Below are 17,254 nucleotides of genomic sequence, written 5' to 3' on the forward strand. Positions count from 1 at the left end.
TGCCAAGCTCTTCCTCTCCATGACCCCAAAATCTTCAGGGGAGGGGCCGGGGTAAGGGTGGGGGAAGGGTGTTTAATAACAACACAGTAAAAGGTTCTGTACTTGCTTTCCTTACTTGAGCCCACCGGTGGGGACAGTGTGGCATTTCTTATGCTCCAGCAGCTGTTCGGGGGTCTTCATGAACTTGTGGCACACGTCACACTCAAACATCCGGGTGATGAGGTGTATCTGCAGATGGCGCTCAAACATGTTCTTCGTCTTGCAGACAAAGTTGCAAAAAACGCATTCGAACCCTGGAAGGACCGAAGCTGGGTGTACAGGTGTATGGGGTAGAGGGACAGGAGGGCAGGAGCAGGGCCAAGATCCCCTTTCTTCACACCTCCCCCCAGTTTTTTATACCCTTCCAGACGCTGTTCCCTGCATCTCTGTGCTAAAAGAAGTTACAGCTTTGGAGTCAGTGTCACATTCCCCATCCTTCACCCCATATTGGGTGCAAATCAAGCCAAAAGGAATGTTCTGGGACCCAATATCTACTTCCAACATCACTCCTGACAAGGGGTCATGCCTCCAGAGTGGGGAGGGCTAAGCAGGCCAAGCCACCTCCTCCCTTACCTTTCTCGGGCTTTTCCTCACTATTCAGTGAGGGTTGGCTCCCGGGCACAACAGAGATGACCAGCAGGTTGTTCCCGCTCTTGTTTTTCTGGGAGCTGTCTGAGTCATCTTTGCTGTTAGCTGAATCACTTAGAGCTGAGAGGGAGGATGATGAGGGGCTATTTGATTCACTTGGGGTCTTCCTGTCTTCCACTAAAAAGAAAAAAACCCAAGTCTGTTATTTAGGAGATGGAAACCCTGGAATAACAGAAGTTGGGAGGTGTGGGGTTGTGTCTCATGGCTACACCATCATTCAGGGGGCATAAGCTGCGGTCTCCAGCTCCTCTAGTGCACCTGCTGGGGTCCCAGGTCGCAGTCACCTCTGGTGATGACACTCATGGTACTTGGGGCCAAGAGCAGGCCCTCATGCATTTGAGGAGGGTTTATGGATATCTTACTATAATGGAAATAAATGACAATAGAAGCTAAGATGTACTGAAAGTGTTGCCAAGTTCCAGAATCTCGGTCATGCTTTAAATGCCTTATCTCATTTTATTCTAAAAAAAACTGCTGAGGCACAACTATTATCACCCCCATTTTACAGATGAGGATGGGGAGGCACAATGAGGTGAGTCAGTTGGTCTGACTCTAGCATCCATGTTCTTCATCAGTGCACTGAATTCTCTCTCAAAGCCAGCAGTAAACAGTCAATAGACCATTAAAATCTAGTGTCAGTAGACTTCTGCTTCCATTCAAGAGACGGAATTTATCATCGCTACTGAAACAACTAACAAAAAGACAGTCAAAACATATCAAACAATAGTTTTCACAATATTGGACACCAGGCAATGAAGAAGAATGACCCCTGAGAGGCAGGAAAGACCTTCCAGACTGCAGCATAGGGAGGGGTATGGAGGTGGAACCCAGTTGACTTGCTGATTTGAGGAGACAAGACTGGCGGTCTGGGAGATCAACATGGTGGCACCTTGAAGGACAGAGTACTAGAGGGGAAGAACTCAGAGACCTGCAGAGGATCTTCCAGAGTATTCAGCAGAGTATGGATCGGAGCATGTGTTGGAGGGAAAATAAGCCATCTGAAAGGCTTAGAGAACAGTGCCTATTTCCACCAGCCAGATTGGAAAAAACTTGTAATTCCTAAGGCATTGGGTAGAAAACAGGAAGTTCTTTTAGTAGTGGGTGATAATTAGCCCTAGATGGGGCACTGCTCCAGACCCATCAGACAAGTCATAAAAGCAAGACCCAAGAGGATCAAAGTTTCAAGAATATTTATAGGAATATAAAGTATCTGGCACCTAATAAGGTAAAAATCACAATGTCTGACACTCAAAAAGATTCTCAGGCATGCAGAGAAACAAAACACAACCCAAAGGGGAGAATATCAACCAATGAAAACGGACCCAGTTGTTGGAATTTGTAGACAAGGACATGAGAACAGTAATATAATTGTATTCCATATGTTAAAAAAGTTAAGTAGAGAGATGGAAGATACAAAAAAAATACCCAAATCAAATTTCTAGAGATGAAAATTACAATGTCTGAGATGAACAATACACTGAATGGGACCACTAACAATTTAAACACAGTAAAGAAAAGATTCATTGAATGGGAGGTGGGGGGTAATGGGGGAATAAGGACACATATGTAATACCTTAATCAATAAAGAAATTAAAAAAAAGACTCATGAACCTGAAGATAATAGCAACAGAAATTATCTGAGATGAAACAGAGAGAAAAGAATCACAAAAAGAAAAAGAGCACCCAGTGAGCTGTGGGATGCCTTCAGGCAGCTTGGTATAAGCTTAATTGGAGTCCCTGATGGGGCAGGGAGGGCAGGAAAATATACTTGAAATAGTCAAAAACTTTCCCAATTTGAGGAACACCATACAACCATTGATCCAAGCAGTGCAATGAGTCCCAAGCATAAGAAAGATGATGAAATCTATACAAGGGACATCATAATCAAATTGCTCATAACCAGTGATAAATAAAAAGTCCTAAAAGCAGCCAGACGAAAAAAGGACACATTATGTGCAGAGGAACAAAAAAAGGATGACAGCAGATTTCTCACTGTACACAATGCAAGTGTGAAGGAGTGGAACAACATCTTTAAAGTATGAAAACATATTTCACAAGCACAGGCAAAAGAAAAAAGATATATAAAAGCTGAAAGAATTCATTACCTGTAGACCTGAATTACAAAGAAATGTTAAAACAAATTCTTCAGGCAGAAGGGAAATGACACTAATGTAAAAATGGATCTACATAAAAGAATGGAGAGCACCAGAAATGACAACTACATGGGTAAATATGTGAGTTTTTCTTATTTAAATCTCTTTAAAAAGTAATAAAACTAATTTTGTTTAAAAAACCATTAATAATGTAATATTCATAGCACATACATATATGAGAACAATAACATAACAGCTGGTGGGGAAGAAATGGAAGTATGCTATTGTGAGGTTTTATACTACATGTGAAGTGGTATGGTACACTGTGATAAATTAAAGATGTACTTATAAATCCAAATAACTGGAGGCATATAATATTCATGGTTCAGGAGACTCAATATTAAGATGTCAGCTCTCCCCAAACTAATTCAGTGCAACCCCATAGTTTTTTTTACGTTAAGGTGAAAAATATAGGGAAACTGTACTGCAGATCCAAGGAGTGGACTTATCCTACTCTACTTACATATTTCCTTAAAATTAAATTTTAAGTTAAAATTAATATTTTGCTGGTTGATTTTTTCCCCTACAGATAAATTCCCAGAAGTGTGATTACTGGGTCACAGAGCATTACATTTTCAAGCCTCTTAGTATACATTACCTAAATAGTTTACCTACGTTCTGTTCCTTTGCAGGCCATAGACACAAGAGTACCAGCAGCACCCAGCAACAGTGGGTGACACTATAAAATGTGCTCCTAACTTAACAGGGTAAAATAAGCCACTCTTGAGCTTTACTTTGACTGCTCAGTGAGGTTGAGCATTTTTTCTTATGTTAAGCAATTAGCTTTTACTTTTTTTTTTCTTTACTGTGAATTGACTGTTCATGTTCTTTCCAAATTCTAAACTAGAGACCAAAAGTGTTTCTTACCCAATTTATATGAACTTTCTATATAAATACATGAGCTTTTTGTTATTTTTACAAACACATTTTCAGAATGTGGGTGTTTTTTTGTTTCCCTTCTCTTCTTCCTTTCTTTTGCAAAAAAAGAAGTTTTTAAGTGTCCAATCTCTTGATTCTTTTCCTTTGTGATTTCTTGTTATCCATTAAGCATTTACAAATCTTCCTCACTGTGTTTGATGAATATTCTATTCTATTTTCCTCAAGCCTTTCTAGGACAGATAGTAAACAAGGATTGTGTAGGTTATTTTGGTGTCAGTGTGAGGTAAATATTGATGGCTGTATTTTCCAAATAGCTATTCAAATTCCTCACCACCATTATCACAACTTTTAAAAATTGCAGCAAAATTTGCATTGAGGATATCACAGCAACAGAAGGAGTATTTTCCCCTTGCTGATGTTCTCCGCAGGGACAGGAGCCCGGAGAGGGAGAAAGAGAGTAAGGAGGGGTCACTGCAGAAACACACCATTCCCAAGCATACCTTGGCTAAGAGTAGCCAGTAAGGAAGTGTGAGAAAGCACATGGGTTCTGTGGGTGGCCAATTATAAATTTTGTGATGATTAAAGCTCATCACAAGTTCATTTAGGTAACCAGATGGCATTGCAGATCCCCTAGGCACTAGAAGAAAAGGTGCCTGTTCCTGTGACAGGTAAATCCAATTAGAGAACAGGAATGGCAAAATTAGAGATTTGAAGTCCAACTCCCTTCCAGCCATTGTGGTTTCTATGGTTTTCTTGAGGTGGGGTGGGGGGCGGTGGAGGGAGGTTCTGGGCTGGGTTTAGGCATACTTTGGGGTGGAGAAGGCTAGAAGAATAGGAGAATAACAGAAAAGAGAGTATCTGAAGAGCCCGTGGAAATGGGGGAGAGGCTGTCTTTCCCTCCAGAAGCCACTCCAGGAAACGTTGGATTTAATTTGTCTTCGACGTGGGTTTCCCAGCTCACCTGCTGCCCACGGTGCTAATGTGGTTATGGTCAGACAACCGACTGTAAAAATGGCACCTTCTCACTCAGCAGAACAGCTCTCTGCAGACCTCCAAGTCAGAGCTGCTCAACTTACTGACAAAAACAAGCTTTTATTGCTGTTGGCACCACGGACCCAGAGCGGCCAGGAAAGCACAGAGAGATCCTTCTTGACCATGCACATCGTCAGCACAAATGTCAGGGAAATTTCCCTTCCTGAATCCTTCAAGTGCCAATGATGTGAGGGGCTGCTCCAGCACCCAGGCCTGCAGTCAGCAACCCCAGCTTGTAATTTGTAGCAAAGGCAGGGAGCTCTTCCTCATTCTCACATAATGACTCCTCCTCAGTGTCATTTGTAACCATCACTTGCGAGAGGATAATTGCATGGCAAAGTCAAAATGTTAACTTCATTAAATAGAAGAAATTAACCAGAATGGCAAGAGTCTGAAATGAAAGGGAGCACTGGCAAAGGCGTGGCTGTGGCCCGGGGAGAGACTGGGTCAATTCAGGAGCATCTAGTCTTCTTTGCCCCTGAACAGACGGGCCACGCAGCATCATGGAGCGTGTCAGGCCTGCTGAGTCACGCAAGGAGCAGAGCCTGCAGAGGTAGGTGCATGGTGCCTGGCCCAGCAAAACAGAGGTCCAGCCTTTGCCAAGGTTTGGGTGGGGCTGCCAGAATGTCAGCGACTCAGACAGAAGGTTCTAGAATGATGACTGTTCTGGTGTGAGTTTCTGGAGTCATATCCTAAGGTTGACCTTGGACAGAATACCTCCCCTCTGTGAAGCCTCAGCTCTCAGCCTCTGTAGTATGATAACAGTAGTGTGGGCCTCAAGGGTCGTTAGGAAGCTTATATGGGACCCAGCATGCAAAGGTGCAAGCCTGGGGCGTCGGGAAAGCAATCGCTGTTACTAGATGATGATGGCAAGCAGACAGCTCAGCCCCTCTCAACCATCCCAACCTATGAGTGTTTCAGATCAGCCGGTGCACAAGCCGTGCCTGCCCATGGTGCTGTGGCCACAGGGAAGTGTGGCTCTGCTACCCCCGGGGACGTTTTTACTTCTGAGGAAAAAGATGTCAGTGTCACATGGTGATGAGGATGCTTCTGCCAGGTGGACAGGCAGTCTGGGGTGGCAGGGAATAGAGGAGAGAAGGACCGATGAGAATGGTCACCTGTGTGCTTGGTGCCAATGTGAGCCTTTATCTCTGCCTCCTCCATGGTGACGAAGTCGCAGGCAGTGCAGCAGATGGAGAACATCCACTGCTCCTTGTCCACGTGGAGGGACATGTGGCTGACAAACTGGACGTTGAGCTCGGTCTCAAATCCACACACATGGCAGCTACATGAGAGGACGAAGGAAAAGAGGGGGAGAGAGGAGCGATATTCTAAATGCAGGCTGCCCACTCATGCCCAGTACACTCAGAAAACGGGCTTGTACCCACTGCCCTCTCCATTAGGAAATTCTTCTGCTTTCTTGGATGCCTCTGAAGTGGTCGCTGGGCTAAATGGATTTAGTGCCCGAATAATGTAACAATCCCATACACGCTATAACGATGCTAAATAATCAGAGAGTTAATTAAAGATTCCAGATTCCAGATGCTGCATGCCTTCTCACGATTCCTTGGGGCAAAGGGATGCGGCACAGCCTTGCCAAGACATGAGTGCGGCTGGTACACGGAGCAGCGTGGCGCGCCCTGCACTCCCTCGAGCCTCCCACTGCCTCCCACGGCCTCCCACTGCCTCTGGAAACCTCCTGGGTAGCAGTGAGAGCACACAGGTCGTTGGATGGCACTCCTGCCTGTGACAATTCCCGATAGAAGCCACCCATCCATGGAGACATTTCATGCAAATGCAAGTTTCTACCAATCCCTACAGCCTCTCTCGTGGGTAAGATTTGGGGTTTTATGGCACCCAAACCAAATACTGATTTATGGCCAGAATGGGAAAAAACCATAAAATTCCAGCCACTAAAGGACAAAACACGACTGGAGGAGAAGAAGCTATGCCTTCACGGCTACTTCCTCAGGGTTTTTGGGTTTATTTTTCCCAGTCTGTTTTCCTTTGGACACTTCTCAGGAAGCAGCAAAGTGCTCAGTTACTAGGGCAGGAGCTTGCCAGCTGCCCAGCCCTGGAAGCTAATAATCCCCAGAGCACTGCCGCTCTCTGGAGCTCCTCCCCGCCCCGCGAGAGCCACCTCTCAGACCGTTTCCCTTTCAATTCATTCCACCAGGGCACCATGCCAGGGGGAGTCATTGCAACTGTAGGGTCTCATCTAAGCAAAGCAACTATGACAATGCAGGCCAGTGCGTCTGTTGAGCAGAGGTGCCTGTCAGGTCTGCCTCGCAGACGGCAGGGAGGGTGGGAAGGCTGGACTAGGGTTCCAGCCCCAGCTCACCTGTAATAATAAGGGTGCTTCCTCCCGTCACTGCCTTCAGAGGTGACGGCGCTGACAATGTCCTCAGTGTCCGTACTCACCAGCTTCACCGAGTGGACGGTCAGGTGCTGGTTCAGATTCGCGCGGCACTTAGCAGCGTAGGGGCACAAGTGGCATTTGTATTTTCTTTCCTCTGGAGGAGAAAGAGCAGAAAACCCCCAGCTGATCTGAGAAATGAAATCCCAACACCTTGCAAGGGACCACTTAAGGGTATCAAGGAAGAGTGTGGGGGGGTGTTCAAGTCTCATTTCAAGTGGGGACAAAGGGAACACCTTGGAACTGTAAGTCTCTAAAAAGTCTTTACCCAGCAGGTCACTCCTGTATTAACATTTCCAAAGATAAAAGAAAGTCCCCAGGCAATTGGATCATCTACTTTTTCCTGCATACCCACAGGCTAAGGCTAGCGAAAGTATATTAGTGCATGTGTGTGTATGTGCGCGCGTGCGTGTGTGTGCATGAAAGTGTGCTGTGAGTGTGTGTGTGTGTGTGTGAGTGTGCTGTGAGTGTGTGTGTGCATGAGAGGGTGCTGTGTGTGTGTGCATGAGAGTGTGCTGTGAGTGTGTGTGTGTGAGAGTGTGCGTGTGTGCGTGTGTGCGTGTGAGTGTGTGAGCACACGCCTCCCCACGTGTCAGGTGTGGGTGGGTGCTAAACCAGGGAAGGGGGAGTGAAACTGTGTTCGCAGGACTGGTGAGTAAAAGAAGCTCCATCATTTTCCCTAAGCTCCAGGCCTGGGTCAGCCAAGAAATAAAAAACTAATGAAATTAAAGGAATAAAAAATGACTCATGTGATATAATTGAATTGGAAATTTACATTTTACATAAAATAAAATTTCTCAATTACTTTCTTAATGGGAACTCTCTCCTAGCACTGACAGTGTTTCGGGACTATTTCCAGAGTGGCCGTCTGAATACATTTGGTGAGTCAAGCAAATTAAAGTAAAAGGAGCAGCCCCTGCTTTCACTGTGCAGATAAAGGCAACCGAGGGCAGCGGAAGACAAGAGCTACTTCATTTTCTGTCCTTAGTGCTCTTCCTCTGCGAACTGAGCTGGCCTTCGAAAAGAAAAATACCTGTCTTGTCTGCTTCACAGGGAAGGACACAGACAAGTTTTTCCACAACAACATGTAAGGCATGGCTGTTATTACAGGTGGCCCCCAACATCTGAGGGGCTGCCGGCCTGGGCTCAGTGGGGCTAGGGAAAGGGGCCCTGAGGTACAGATAAGAGGGTCCTCTCTGGAATTTTTGCATTTGTATTAATAAGCAAGGTTGTTAATTTGGTATTAATGAGAATTGCTGAACTTTCTTTTTCTATCATTTGGAAAGGTTTATAATACTGGACTTTCCTATTCTCAAAAGGCTACAAAGAACCCATCTGGACCTGACACCTTTATCAATAATATTATCTCCTTCATCATCTTTCCAAATTTCCCTTTGGTAACTGATTTACTTAAGTTTTTTGTCCCCCCCTGGGGTCAGTTTTGGAAACTGTGCTTAAATTAGCTATGTCATCTAAGTTTTTAACAGTTCTTTTCTTTTTGTCATAGAGTTGCCCTTATTCTCCAAAAATTCTTTAATAGCATTAATGGTTAGGCTTCCTTTTCCATTCCTAATTTTGAATAGTTTTGCTTCCTTTTCCTTTCTTAATCAGGATTAAAGAAATTAATCTTTTTTGTGGTATTTTTCTTCCTAGATTTTGTTTTTCTTTTACCAGTTCTTTTTTTTTTTTTTTAATCCCCATCCGAGGATATTTTTCCATTGATTTTTAGAGACAGTGGAAGAGAGAGGGAAAGACGGAGAGAAATATTGATTGGTTGGTTCTTGCAAACATCCTGACCAGGGCCTGGGCCAGGTAGGAGCCTGAAACCAAGGTATGTGCCCTTGACCAGAATTGAACCTGGGACCCTTCAGTCTGCAGGCCGATGCTCTATCCACTGAGCCAAACCAGCTAGGGCTTTTTTACTAGTCTTTAAGATGAATGCTAAGTTCCTTTTCTTCTAATTAAAACATTTAAGCCTATGAATTGTCCTCTGACCAGAGCTGAATCTGTTTGTTCCAGGCCTAGGAATGAAGTGTTCCCCTTTTCATTTCTTCTAGATGTCTATAATTTGAGTTTTGATTTTCTTCCTTTTCTTTGACCTGGTTAGCTAGGGCATTTTATTGACCTTTGGTTATTTTAAATTTCATTTAAGTATGAGTAGAGCATGTGACCTATAAAACTCCACTTTTCTGAACATGTTAAAGTTTTCTTTGGGCTTAAGTATATGACTAAATGTTGTCTAGTGATTATATATATATATATATATATATATATATATATATATATATATAGTAATCTTGTCATATTAATACTGCCTGTCCTGCCTTCTTTATGATTTCATGTGATATGGGAAATCTCTACTTATTTTCTTTGTCATTTCCTATAAATAAGATACACCTGAACTTTTAGAAAGTCTGACCTTGGGTGTAAATATGGAAAACTTCATTTTATTATTTCTATCTTGCTTTATGTTTACAATCAATTCTACTGTATTTCTTTTTGTCTTCACTTATTTTTGCTGCATTGATTAAGTTAATATGTATTCCTCCTTTATTCCGGAACTTGGTTGCTTTCCCTTTCCCAGCACACAGAATCAACCGTATTTCTTTACTATCCTATCTAATAAAAGAGTAATATGCAAATTAACCATACCTCTGCTACACCCACCAGCCACGCCCACCTGCCAATCAGGAGGGAATATGCAAATAAACCCAACCAAAATGGCTGCAGCCAAAGAGAGAGCAGGAGGGAGGCTTGGGTTTCTCTGGCGATGAAGGAAGCCAAGCTTTCCGCCTGCCCTTGCCGGACTAGGCCTGTACTCAATGCTACAAAGTTTCAATTATAGAAGATAAATAAATCCCAACAGAAATGGCGGCAGCCTCGGAGCTGGAGAGAGCAGGAGGCTAGGGTTGCCCGCGGCGATGGAGGAAGCCAAGCTTCTGCAGCCCTGGCCTGCTTTGGACTCCGCTTAAGGCTACAAAGTTTCAATTATAGAAGATACATAAATCCCAACAGAAATGGCTGCCACCACTGAGCGAGCAGAAGGCTTGGCTCCACTCCAGGCTACAAAGTTTCAATTGTAGAAGATAAATAAATCCCAGATCCCAGGGCTTCTGCTTGGGTCGTCGGGGGCCGTGGCTGGCATGCAAACCACCATAGGCCCCTCTCCCAGGCCGCCCCATGCCCCAAGGGAACCCCCACCCTGATCTGGGACACCCTTCAGGGCAAACCAGCTGGCCCCCACCCATGCACCAGGCCTCTATCCTATCTAATAAAAGAGTAATATGCAGATTGACCATCACTCCAACACACAAGATGGCTGCCCCCATGTGGTCAAAGATTCTGCGCCCATGTGGACACAAGATGGCCACCACAAGATGGCCAGCAGGGGAGGGCAGTTGGGAGGAACAAGGCCTGCAAGGGAGGGCAGTTGGGGGTGATCAAGCCTGCTGGGGAGGGCAGTTAGGGGTGACCCGGCCGGCAGAGGAGGGAAGTTGGGGGTGACTGGGTCTGCAGGGAAGGGCAGTTGGGGGGGGACCCAGGCCTGCAGGGGAGAGCTGTTGGAGGGTACCAGGCCTGCAGGGGAGGGCAGTTAGGGGTGACCAGGCCTGCAGGGGAGGGCAGTTAGGGGTGACCAGGCCTGCAGGGGAAGGCAGTTAGGGGCAAACAGGCTGGCAGGGGAGCAGTTAAGCATCAATCAGGCTGGCAGGGGAGTGGTTAGGGGGTGATCAGGCTGGTAGGCAGAAGCGGTTAGGGGCAATCAGGAAAACAAGCAGGCGAGCAGTTGGGATCCAGCAGTCCTGGATTGTGAGAGGGATGTCCGACTGCCCGTTTAGGCCCGATCCCACTGGGACATCCCTCTAGGTGTCCCAGATTGGAGAGGGTGCAGGCTGGGCTGAGGGACACCCCCCTCCCCCGCACGAATTTCGTGCACCGGGCCTCTAGTTATACATAAACAAGGACAGTACCTGTTCCTCCACCAAGGTGTCCCTATTGCTCCCACCTACAATAAGATGAGCCCAATAAGATGGGATACAGCTCCATCCCCTGTGCCAACAAGATCAATAAATTCCTTACAGTTGAGGAATTTTACCCAACTATGCTTAAATGTGCATCTTTTCTCATCAATCCTACTTGAACTCTGTGAGTCCTTTCAATACAAATAAGAAACCCTATCCAAGGCCTTATTTGAACACGCCCAGTTAAATGGCTTGAGGTCATGATAAAACACTCCCATCACTTCCTGTAATAATTCTCTTAGGGCAACTCAGCTTCTTGGTAATGGAGGCGCTGGTGATCCAGACCCAGGAAGGCATAGCAGTGAGGCCGACTCACCTGTGTGCAGCGAGAGGTGTCGGGACAATGTCTGCTGTCGGCCGAAGACTTTCCCACATACATCGCAGGGGAAAAGCTGGTCATTGAATTTCCAGGATGGCAATCCGTTGCCTGCCTCTAGCACGAGCTTTTCTGTCTCTGCACCAAAAAAACATGAGGAATAAGCAAGGCAACATGAACGAATTTCAGTTTAGTCAACATTCAGGAGTTAAGCAGAGGCTTCCTTTGACGAATGTGGCTGGTACCTACAAAGAAGTCCCAGTAACCTCTGGTCTTTATGCTCATTTGCTGTCTCTGAGAAGGCTATTCTTGAACGTTGTGGTGGCAAATGAATCCCAATTTTAGTCAAGTCTCCGGTGTTTTCTTGCTTTCATCACTAAAGGCCAGCCGACCCAACCTTCTAGTAGGTGGGTGGCATGGTTTAGCACTGTGTCCACTGTACAATCAGTACTCAATAAAAAAAAAACTGTGGAACGAGTCAATGGTTGAGTTGCACGTTAAAATTCCAGAAATGTTGACTTTTGCTACAAGGTAGTAAGTAAATCAAGAATGCTGAATCTCAGATTCTGATGCGAAAACAAATGGTTTGATCCCTTGAAAGGAAATACACTTTCACTGCCCTTTATGGGGAAAAGTTTTGTCCTATGTTCAGAAGGGTCACACAAAGTCTTTAATGAGGAACTTATGCTACAGAGAATCAGTGACGACAACTGCAAGCTGCTTGCTGTGGTCTGAATGTTTGTGCCCCTCCCCCACATTCATATATTGAAATCCTAATCCTTAAAGTGATGGTATCAGGAGGTGGGCTTCCGGGAGGTGCTTAGGTCATGAGGGTGGGTTAGTGCTCTTATAAAAGAAGCCCCAGAGTTCCCTCATTCTTCCCACCCTGTGAGGACACAGTAAAAATATCTGCGATCCAGAAGAGGTCACATGGCCACACTGGCACCCTGACCTTAGGCGTCTAACCTTCAGAACTGTGAGAAATACATCTAGGTTGTTTATAAGCTGCCAGTCAGTGGTATTTTGTTATAGCAGCATGAACACACTAAAACACTCTTCCACAAAAAACTCCCTAATGCAAGATTGCACAACCTGAATTTATCCCAAGGTTTCATTACGTTCAGAAAACGGTGAGCACCACAAGTTATCTGTCTATAATTCACAGCCATAAATGAAATAAGTGGATGTTAATATGTTCTCTATCAACTTAAAAAAAATTATTTTCTCATCAGCATCCATAGGATTACCTTGAATTTTCTCAAACTTATTTCTTCTCACTGAACTCCAACAGATTATCCTATATGATAAAAGGCTAATATGCAAATCAACCGAATGGCGGAATGACTGGTTGCTATGATGTGCACTGTCCATCAGGGGGCAGACACTCAACACAGGAGCTACCCCCTGGTGGTCAGTGTGCTCCCACAGGGGGAGCGCCGCTCAGCCAGAAGCCGGGCTCATGGCTGGCAAGTGCAGCTGTGGTGGCGGGAGCCTATCCCACCTCATGGCAGCACTAAGGATGGCCTAGCCGTCAGTCAGACATCCCCCAAGGGCTTCCGAACTGCGAGAGGGTGCAGGCTGGGCTGAGGGACACCCCTCCCGCCCCAAAGTACATGAATCTCATGCATCGGGCATCTAGTCCTTTTATAATAATGCTAGAGGCCTGGTGCACGGATTCGTGCACCATGGGGTCCCTCAGCCTGGCCTGTGGGGGTCAGCTGAAATTTATGTCCCCTGAGGGTTGTAGTAGTGCACGAAGAGGCAGGCAGCCAGGGAAGAGCCTGAGCCTGGGCAGGCGCCATGCTGCTCCTGCTCATTCCGGTTCCGCTGTGCCTATCACTGTCACCGCTCAGTAGGCTCGCTGCTGCCCCGCTGCAGTCTCTGTGTGCCTGTCCAAGGATGATACTGGCGCACCCATGACCAAGAAGCGGCAGTGGGCTTGCGCCCAGTCAGTCCCACTGCTGGTCCCGATCCCAGTCCCAGTCCGGATGGGGGAGGGGCACGCAGGGGGAGTGTCCGTGGGAGAGACTTGTGCTACCACCGCAGCTGTGCTCACCAGCCATGAGCCCGGCATCTAGCGCCCATTGGTCAGCTGAGTGGCGCTCCCATTGTGGGAGCGCACTGACCACCAGGGGGCAGCTTCTGCGTTGAGTGTCGGCCCCCTGGTCGTCTATGTGCATCATAGCTATCAGTGGAGTGGTCAAGCGGTCAAATGGTCACTTAGGCTTTTATATACAGCCAGTCCTTGGGTTACATCAGACTCGATGTACATTGTTTTGTGGTTACATCACCATCTCAAATTAAAAAAAAAAAAAATGTTCCATCATTTCAGCGTATATACATATGTGCTTTATGTTTTTTATTATTTATTTACCACAAGTAAAGGTCAGGAATTGTTATCTTTCTTTTAATTTTTGTTTACTGTTTCACTTCTTTACTGCTGTGTATGTGCTCCATGTGAGTGACGTAGGTGCTTATGTAGGTGGGTTCCGACTTACGGCGAAAATTGTGTTACGTTGTGCCGTAGGAACGGATCTCCAACGTAACGCGAGGACCTACTGTATATAGATAAGAAGACAGGTGACAGAGAAAGTACCAAAAAGAGGGAAGAGGATGCTCCCATGAGGACAGCTGCCTGGTCACTAAAAGGCCTTTAGGCCTTACTTTGAAGAAGACAAATAATTTACTGGGTTATTATCTTGCCCTTTACCTCAGTAAATTACTGTGAATCTTCTTAAAGCACAGCGCTGCTTTATAAAGCTGGCACCACGTGGTGATAATTACACAGTGGAAAGACTTTTCATAAGATCCAAGCAGATGAAATTCTCAGGCCACCAGTCAGAGACAACTTCAGAACAAAGAACTTCATTTCATGCAATTTAGTTAAAACTGTGACTGGATCAATTTTTATTTGAATGCAGACTTGCCAGATAGTATAATCTAAGGAAAGGAGAAACAAATCCAGTGTGTGTTTGGAAAGGGAGGGGTGGCGGGGGAGTGATGGAATGACGGTGAGATTGCAATAATGTTTGCTGTGAGGCACTTGCCAGCAATGCCAACGATGATAAGGTCCATTGATTGACTGAGCTGTGTTTGTTAAAACACTGCTCTTTGGAACTCAGAAACAAGAGCTAGTCTTATTAAAGTTGGAATATGTGAATGAAAACTTCCAAAGGGGAAGGGGCAGGATTGCAGGGGGGGGGGGGCGGTGGGGAAGGAAGGTGAAAAGAGGGGCCGTTGACCTGCTGGGGACAAGAACCACTCTGAGATGACTGTCCTGGAGTTCAAGCGGTGGGCATTTCAGCCACGTAGTGATGAGAGGGTGTTTTAGAAGTTTCTTTAAAGTGTGTAATCAAAACAGTGCTTCAAAGCAGGATGATAGTCTTAATTACAAGGAGAGGTCAAGAGGGTACAGGGTCTTCCAATACATTCACAACAAGAATTAATTAATTGAGCCTCATACCAAACAAGTAGATGCAATTCAAAATAAAGAAGTCTCTTAATTCTTTCAAGTATTAGTCATGCACTTGAGAAGTTGAAGCATCATGAAAAGTCCAATCCCTTCCACTGGCCTTAAAAAACTATTAAAACTATGAAGGCTGTGCTTCAGCGAAGCAGAAAGAACAGCCTGAAGCAGTGCTGAGCAGGCCAGAGCCACCACGAGGGCATACATGGCCGATTGGCCACCTCCCTGTGCCTGGACCCCAAGCCTGGTCCAAGGAACAGCTCTCTCCCCGCTTGCTGTCTGCATTCACTACAGACACCTGTTTTCACTTCACAGGCACAAGGCAACCACAGCCATTGGGATCCTTATCCCAGAGCACGAATTTGAAATCACAGCTGGATGAAGCTGTGGGAAGAGTATTACGGAGACGAAACAAGTACTGAAGTAAAAGGCCCATTCCTCTTTTCACGGAGCAGGAATGCAGCTCAGCAGATGCCGCATTCTCCCACATTTCCTGTGAATGGCACCACCCAAATGCCACATGAGAAACTTCAGTCACTTTTTTGATTCCTCCCGCTCAGTCTTTTAACCCATCCAATCATTCATCAGAGGCTGTCGATCTTATCTCAGAATCTTTTTTTTGATTCCTTCCTCTCTGTCTTTCAATACGTCCAACCAGCCACCCAAGCTGTCTGTCTATTTCTAGGGTGAGACCTGTGATGTGCACGCAGCAAGGTCAAGCTTCTGAACGTCCATGGTCTGCCTTTTTGAAACAGGACTGGCCCCATTGTCACCGAGAGCAGCCAGCTGTAACCGCGGGTCCTCCAGCTGGCTGCTCTCGCATGGAGGAGGCATTCCAGAAAAGAGGGGCATGTTTTGTCCCCGGGTCTTGATGATCAAAAGTTTTCAAAACTATTTTCAAATATTTAAACTAGAACCTATTGATGAAGACATATTTATAAAGCTGATATGCAGGCCTGTTCTAATCTCTGTGCATGAGCAATATTGATGGTAACCCTACAGTAAAGAGACCACTGTGGGGCAGTGGTGAGTGTCCTGTGGCTCTACATTTAAAAAAAAAGATATGTTTTTATTGATTGCAGAAAGAGGAAGAGAGAGAGAGAGAGAGAGAGAGAGAGAGAGAGAGAGAGAGAGAGAGAAACATCCATGATGAAAAAGAATCATTGAACAGTTGCCTCCTGCATGCCCCTACTGGGGATCAAGCCCACAATCTAGGCATGTGCCCTGATGGGGGAATCAAACCACAACCTCCTGGTTCATGGGCCAACACTCAACCACGGAGTCACACCAGCCTGGCTGGTTGCACATTTTAAAGCTCACAGGCACCATGCTCCACCTCCATCACAGTGCTGTAATCAAAACAGTGTGTAATCAAAACAATGCTTTGATAAATCAGCCTGGCTACCCCTGGGGTCACTGAGGTCACATGCTGCAGGTATAACAAAAAGATATCATCCTTCAATTGTGTGTGTGTGGACAGCAATGTGGAAGCTAAAATTGACATATTTTTATGTAAAGTTTTTCTATTCTTTGATTTTCAATAAATTTTGGAAACTAGGAAAAAATAAAATAAAAAAGGAGCCCTAGTCCCTTCATTGAGTCATCATCTCTCACCAGGATATTTGCAAAATCCTCCCAAACAGCTTCTCTGCTCCCAGCCTCCCTCCATTCCAGAAGCCCATTCTCACAGGTTCCAGCACGATCTGTCTGAGGCACAAATCTGACCAGGTCCTGTCCTGTATGCCAATGGCTCCCCAAGGCCCAACTCCTTCACCTGGCTTCTGAGGCCCCTCACCACCTGGCTACAACCATCACCTTCAGCATCCCACAGTACCTCCCACCAGTGAAGGCTCAGCAGAGCGAGCTACTCGCCCCGTTGGGAACACACTAGGCCCTTTGAAGCCATCAATGCTTGTGAGTCAGCTATGCCTGCACCAGGAGTTAGTCCCCAGCCCAGCAAAGTCTGGCTCATTTTCAAGCCCTATCTCCGATTTCATCGCCTTGGTAAAGCCTTCCCAATTCCCGGGGCAGGATGAGTCATTTCCCCTACTCTGTCCCAAAGCACTTTTATAAATACTTCTATTGCACCACTCTACCTATTATATTACTTGTTTGCATAGCATATATATCATATATACATCTTTTTAATATAAAGCTCCCACCATAGTCCAACACGCAGCAGTGTTCAATAAATATGCCCCTGGCCTCCCTTTCCCATTAGAATGGGAGTCACCAGGGAAAGGTTCTGTTATTTATTTGTGTCTTCAGCATTAACATGGTGCCTGA

General features: G+C 45.7%; 1 protein-coding gene across 3 annotated transcripts in view; it reads right to left on the reverse strand.

The window, feature by feature from the left end:
* The window catches only part of ZNF827 (zinc finger protein 827), a 174,268-nt gene that overhangs the window by 7,300 nt on the left and 149,714 nt on the right, over window positions 1-17,254 (reverse strand). For all 3 annotated transcript variants that reach the window (XM_080671755.1, XM_080671756.1, XM_080671757.1), the window contains exons 9-13: window positions 11,503-11,640; window positions 7,093-7,264; window positions 5,870-6,036; window positions 613-804; window positions 116-293 (exon numbers count right to left, since the gene is read on the reverse strand). In XM_080671755.1, the coding sequence (XP_080527881.1) occupies window positions 116-293; window positions 613-804; window positions 5,870-6,036; window positions 7,093-7,264; window positions 11,503-11,640 (847 nt within the window). The remainder of the gene's footprint in view (window positions 1-115; window positions 294-612; window positions 805-5,869; window positions 6,037-7,092; window positions 7,265-11,502; window positions 11,641-17,254) is intronic.

Source organism: Plecotus auritus (genome assembly GCF_963455305.1).
Source record: "Plecotus auritus genome assembly, chromosome: 6".
NCBI classification, from domain to species: Eukaryota; Metazoa; Chordata; class Mammalia; order Chiroptera; family Vespertilionidae; genus Plecotus; species Plecotus auritus.